At 44.6% G+C, this 6,000-nt stretch overlaps 1 protein-coding gene across 2 annotated transcripts in view; it reads right to left on the reverse strand.

The window, feature by feature from the left end:
* The window catches only part of kcnh5.S (potassium voltage-gated channel subfamily H member 5 S homeolog), a 154,299-nt gene extending 153,383 nt beyond the window's left edge, over positions 1 to 916 (reverse strand). For both annotated transcript variants that reach the window (XM_018232289.2, XM_018232286.2), the window contains exon 1: positions 156 to 916. In XM_018232289.2, the coding sequence (XP_018087778.1) occupies positions 156 to 228 (73 nt within the window). In that variant the 5' untranslated portion in view covers positions 229 to 916. The remainder of the gene's footprint in view (positions 1 to 155) is intronic.
* Between the last annotated feature and the right edge of the window lie 5,084 nt (positions 917 to 6,000).

The following is a 6,000-nucleotide window of genomic DNA, read 5'->3' on the forward strand; positions in this document are numbered from 1 at the left end:
GATAACCAACTCTGGTACTTTTAGTTGAAGCCAATTAAAAAACAAAATGCTCCACCCAAAGTGCCGCATATGAATGGCCAATGTACCTCACGCTCAAACCCTCAGACTAGAGTAGGACGAGCCCATTATAGGCTGATAAGGGGGGGGTCGCTTACCACTTGAGCGCCTGACAATGTTCTCCAAAAACGTGTTCTGCGGTGCCACCAGCCCTCGTTTTCCCCCCGGCATCCTGCGCTTGGGAAGCTCCTGGGCTGGCGCGCGGTGCTGCGTGTGACGGTGTCCCAGTTGATAGACTTGGGTGGGATGAAGCAGTTCATGGTAACGCTCCTCGGGCTGCTTGTGCCGAGACTGTGACTGGGCTGCTCACAGGGCTAAGGAGACAGTGCGCCTGCGTAGTCTGGCTTCCCGCCAGCACCATGGCCAGCGTCCCAACTCTTGTGCTGCCCGGCTAGCGGCTCAGTCTGTGTGGCCTCCGCTCCTCTCCCGGCATTGTTTAGCTCTCGGACAGTTGCTCTTCTTGTGCTCCTCAGACTCCCAGCCTGGCGCTCATTTGTTGCTCTCTCCTCCGCTGCCTCCACAAGTCCGGCCACTTGATTTGGTAAAGTCCAGTTTTTTGGCTCCTCACAAAACCTATAGAAAATGTTCTCCCTGTTACTTGCCCTGTGTGTTACTGTACATATCTGTATCTAATATCTGTATCTAATATCTGTATCTAATATCTGTATTTATCCTGTTCTTCCCCTGCTGCAACTGTCAGCTGCCCGTCCCTCCTCTCTGCTACTTTGTATCCTCATTTCCATCAGTCACTCTTTGCCTTTATCACTGCGCCCTCCTCCTTTGCAGTATAGTCCCAGCAACGCTGCTCCTCCCACTTAAACCACGCCCCCTCCTTAGTATAAACTCCCACAAGCCACACCCACCCTCCTTCCTACCCACACGGTCTTTTACTGCTCTCATTTCATTAAAGGAGAACTAAAGCCTAACTAAAGAAGTAGCTAGAAATGTTGTACATAATGTTTTGTGCTTCCCAAGGCAACCACAGCCCTTTAGCAGTAAAGATCTGTGTCTCCAAAGATGCCCCAGTAGCTCCCCATCTTCTTTTCTGCTGATTCACTGCACATGCTCTGTGCTGCTGTCACTTACTGAGCTTAGGGACCCACTCACAATATACAGTACACATAGAATAGAAATGTCACAATATAAGGCTGATTAGTAATTAGCAGTGTTGGACTGGGGGGCCCAGGGCCCACCGGGCTGCAGCCTCAGGGGCCCCCCCAAACCATCCCCTGGGCCCCCCAACCGCAAACTCCTATTGGCCAGGAAACCACCCATCTCCCCTCCTGTGCATGCGTTTGCGCGCATACCTTTTATGACGCGACCGGGGTCCAGGAGGTAAGCGGGAACTGCAGTAAGCGGTTCTGGACCAGCGCCCCTCCCCCCCACGCATACGCGCGCACACAGGAGGAAGTGCAGGAGCGGCATTGGGCCGGCAACCACCCGCGCATACTGGATCCTGGAGCTAAGACGGAATTGCAGGGAACGGGTCTGGGCCGGCGGGGCCCACCGAGTTTTTTCCTAGTGTCCTGCCAGCCCAGTCCAACCCTGGTAATTAATACAGATAATTACTACATGGCAGCACAGAAACCAGTGCATTTAGCATCAGAATTTAATAATAATTTAATAATAAGCAAACCTGTAGCATTGGCTTATATTACAGGGGAAGCTCATTATCTGCTGGATAATTAGTGACGAGCCCTAAGCTTAGCTTCTCAACAGCCAATCAGAGCCCACTGAGCATGTGAGTGTCACAGACACTTTCCAAGATGGTGACCCCCTGTGACAAGTTTGAAGTCCTGGATCATTGCTGCTATTGACAAGCTGAAACTTTAGCCTCGTGCAATAACTTCAGTCTATAAAATATCTCATTTTTAGCCCTATTCATTTTTAGGGTTTGGTTCTCCTTTAAAGGGGTGGTTCACTTTCAAGTTAACTTTCAGTATGTTATGTAATGGCCAATTCTAAGCAAATTTTCAATTGGTTTTCATTATTTATTTTTATAGTTTTATGATTATTTGCCTTTTTCCAGCTTTCAAATGGGCGTTGCTGACTCCATCTAAAAAATGGTCTGTAAGGCTACAAATTTATTGTTATTAATAATTTTTATTACTCATCTTTCTATTCAGACCTCTCATATCTCTTATTCACATCAATGCATGGATGCTAGGATAATTAGGACCATAGCAACCAGATTACGGAAATGAACAACCTGCATATAGTATTTTACAATAAGTGCAATAAGTGTACATACAGGCATAATTCAATACAATCTTTCCCAACATATCCCCAAATGTAATAAAACACACAACATTTTCTTAGTAGCTGTACTGGCAGCAGTAATGACTTATTACATAAGACTTCCTTCCCCTACCATGAGGGACACAGCTGACCATAAAGAGGTTGCAGACAATGAGGTTCCCATTTGCGACCCAATAAGCTGTAGTATACCTGTGCAACCTTCATAATAGCTGCTGGTGGCAACAAAACGTGCCGCTGTTGGTGTATCTACTTAATATCCACAATCTTCTATAGTTCCAATCTTTTCAAAGTAGGAGATTATCTCTGAATTCCAGGCTTGGAGGCAAGTTTTGGTTGTATAAAACCAGGTGTACTGCCAAACTGCCAATCCACATAGGGGCTACCAAATGACCAATCACAGCCCTTATTTGGCACCCTGAGAAAATTTTTCATGCTAATGTTGCCCCCAAACTCCTTTTACTTCTGAATGTTGCTCAAGGGTTCAAAAAGGTTGGGGATCCCTGATTAAGCGTAATCTGAACAGGAGAATGATACTACTCCTTTATATGCAAAGGATTCATCTTCACACAAAAAATATTTTAACTTCTTTTAAATGAAACATTTAATTATGTAATTATCATTGCCAGTGTTTGATGTTTTATTGCTACTTTAATTATAAACAAACCTATCAATGAGTAGGCTGCTTTTAAACAGACACTTGGGGGCAAATTTACTTAAGGTTGAATATCGAGGCTTAATTAACCCTCAATATTCGACTGTCGAAGTTAAATACTTTGAATATCGAAGTTGAAGGATTTACCGCAATTCGTTCGATCGAACGGAAAATCGTTCGATTGAATGATTAAATCCTTCGAATCGTTCAATTCGAAGGATTTTAATCCATCGATCGAACGATTTTTGTTCGACCAAAAAAAGATAGCCAAGCCTATGGGGACCTTCCCCATAGGCTAACATTGACTTCGGTAGCTTTTAGGTGGCGAACTAGGGGGTCGAAGTTTTTTCTTAAAGAGACAGTACTTCGACTATCGAATGGTCGAATAGTCGAACGATTTTTAGTTCGAATCTTTCGATTCAAAGTCGTAGTCGAAGGTCGAAATAGCCCATTTGATGGTCGAAGTAACCAAAAAAAACATTTGAAATTCGAAGTTTTTTTTCCTCTATTCCTTCACTCGAGCTAAGTAAATGGGCCCCCTGGAATAATAAATAAGTATATGCACAGAAAACATTCTATGCATGTTCATATTTATACTATAAAATGCTGTAAATGAGAACTGCTAGAACAACAACACCTTCTATGTAAGACCACTATGTAGGTGCTACCCCTGCAGAAAGGAGAGCGATACAGCAACTTTTCTTATATATAAAATTGCAGATAAGGAATGTTCTGTGATACACATTAAGGGCTCTTACTCACTGGCGTTCTGACCTGCGCTCCCCTGCGTTCCGTTTTTTGGCGTTCAGCCGCAGGGGAGCGCAGGAATAGACGCATGTCATTATTTCAAATGGGGCTGTACTCACTCAGGCGCGTGTAGGCGCCGAACGCAGGAAAAATGCAGCATGTTGCGTCTCAACCTGCGTTCGGCGCCTACACGCGCCTGAGTGAGTACAGCCCCATTTGAAATAATGACATGCGTCTATTCCTGCGCTCCCCTGCGGCTGAACGCCAAAAAACGGAATGCAGGGGAGCGCAGGTCAGAACGCCAGTGAGTAAGAGCCCTAAAGCAAAATTAGCAGATCAGCCGTGCTCTTCCTCATTGAGCTGCCTGTGCTTTTTTCAGTAGCAGGGACATCATTTTATCTACACTGATTTATTTTCCTGCTGTCAGAGAATGTAACACAAGTGTTAGATGTATGTTGTTATCTGGAGGCACACACTCCGACAGCCTTGGGTCTGTTTTTTAAAAAAAACCAAAAACACTCGATCACTGACTGTTAAAAAGGACAGCGCCTAACGTGCACTCATTACTAAAATATATACACTAACAAGGCACAGGCACTAGCCCACATGTGTAAAAAAAGGCACATAGTTTGCCAAGCGCAGTAACCCATTGCAACCAAGAAGATGTTTGCTTTTAAACAGACAAGTAAAGGCTAACTTATTGATTGTTAGACCTGTAGCATACGTTGCATATTTAATTATTACACGTTAACCTATCGGAAGCAAGCGGCAATATTTTTCCAGTGAAGACTGAGGCATACCACGAAACATTTTGGAAATAGAAAGAGGGACAAAAAGTAAAATACATTTTTGACCAGGCCCATTTTTGTGGCCACGTTCCCTAATTACCATGTTCATTTTACAAAACCTGGCAGGTTATGAAAGTTTGAACACATTTATGTGAGTTATTACAGTTTTGCTAATGAAGGTGAATTGCCCTTTAAAGGGGAAGGAAACCTAGTCGGCGCAAACCCCCCAACCCCCCTCCCGTTTGTTGCCCACCCACCATCCTCCCCCCTGGCCTACCCGTCCCGCTGGGCAAATGCCACTAACTTGTTACTTACCCTTCTGGGCAGGTCCAGTCCAGGGAGTTCACCGACGACATCTTCTTCCACGCAATCTTCTTCCTGCTGTGAACGGCGTTATGGCGCATGTGCAGTAGGATCATTTTCACCGGTACGGATCTACTGCGCATGCACCAAAAGTCATGCGGATGTAACAAGTTAGGGGCATTTGCCCAGCGGGACGGGTAGGCCAGGGGCGAGGAGGGAGGGTGGGCAACAAACGGGAGAGGGGTGGGGGGTTTGCGCCGACTAGGTTTCCTTCCCCTTTAAACTGAAAGTCACAGTTCCCCCTAGAGACTTGCATATCTTAAATTGTTACAATTGCTTCTTTGCTTATCTTAAATTCATACAAAAGTATCAAAGTGCACGTGCTGAGTGTTCTGGGCTCTCTGCCAAAAGCCAATTAAGTTAGAAACTTTGTATCTTTTTCTGGCTGTTCAGTGCAGGAGATCAAAGAGATAGTCAGGACCTTTCGGGACTGCAGGTTGAGCTGTCAAATTCAGGACTGTCCCGCGAAAAACGGGACGGTTGGGAGTTATGCTAAGGCAGATGTGGTAAAGTGCAATTGTAGTGCCTTCCTATAGAACTGACTTGTCGGAACAATTCCTTTTTTGTTGGAAAGCTTAAAAAGACTGATTTTCACAAAATGTCCTGGAAGACCCCCTCCCCTACTCAATTCACTTGTGTAGCGTTTTGCAGAAATTATCATTGCATACCATTCACAGCTGATTAATGCATTGCTATAGATCAGGGGTCCCCAACCTTTTTTTACCTGTGAGCCATATTTAAATGTAAAAAGAGTTGGGGAGCAACACAAGCATGAAAACTCCCTTGGGGTGCCAAATAAGGGCTGTGATTGGCTATTTGGTAGCCCCTATGTGGACTGTCAGCCTAAAAGAGACTCTACTTGGCACTATAGTTAGTTTTTTTGCAATTAAAACTTGATTTCAAGCTTGGAATTCAAAAATAAGCACCTGCTTTGAGGATCCTGAAAGCAACATCCAAGGGGTTGGAGAGCAACACGTTGCTCACGAGCTACTGGTTGGGAATCACTGCTATAGATGAAGGTTGTTTCTTAATAGATTCAACTTTTTTCATGGCTGCAGTATAAATAAGAATTAGTGGCTCGTGTTACTGACCAGTATAAAAAACAGGGGAGAAGTAATTAACCTGTAAGTTACA

Source organism: Xenopus laevis, chromosome 8S (assembly GCF_017654675.1).
Source record: "Xenopus laevis strain J_2021 chromosome 8S, Xenopus_laevis_v10.1, whole genome shotgun sequence".
Classification (NCBI taxonomy): domain Eukaryota; kingdom Metazoa; phylum Chordata; class Amphibia; order Anura; family Pipidae; genus Xenopus; species Xenopus laevis.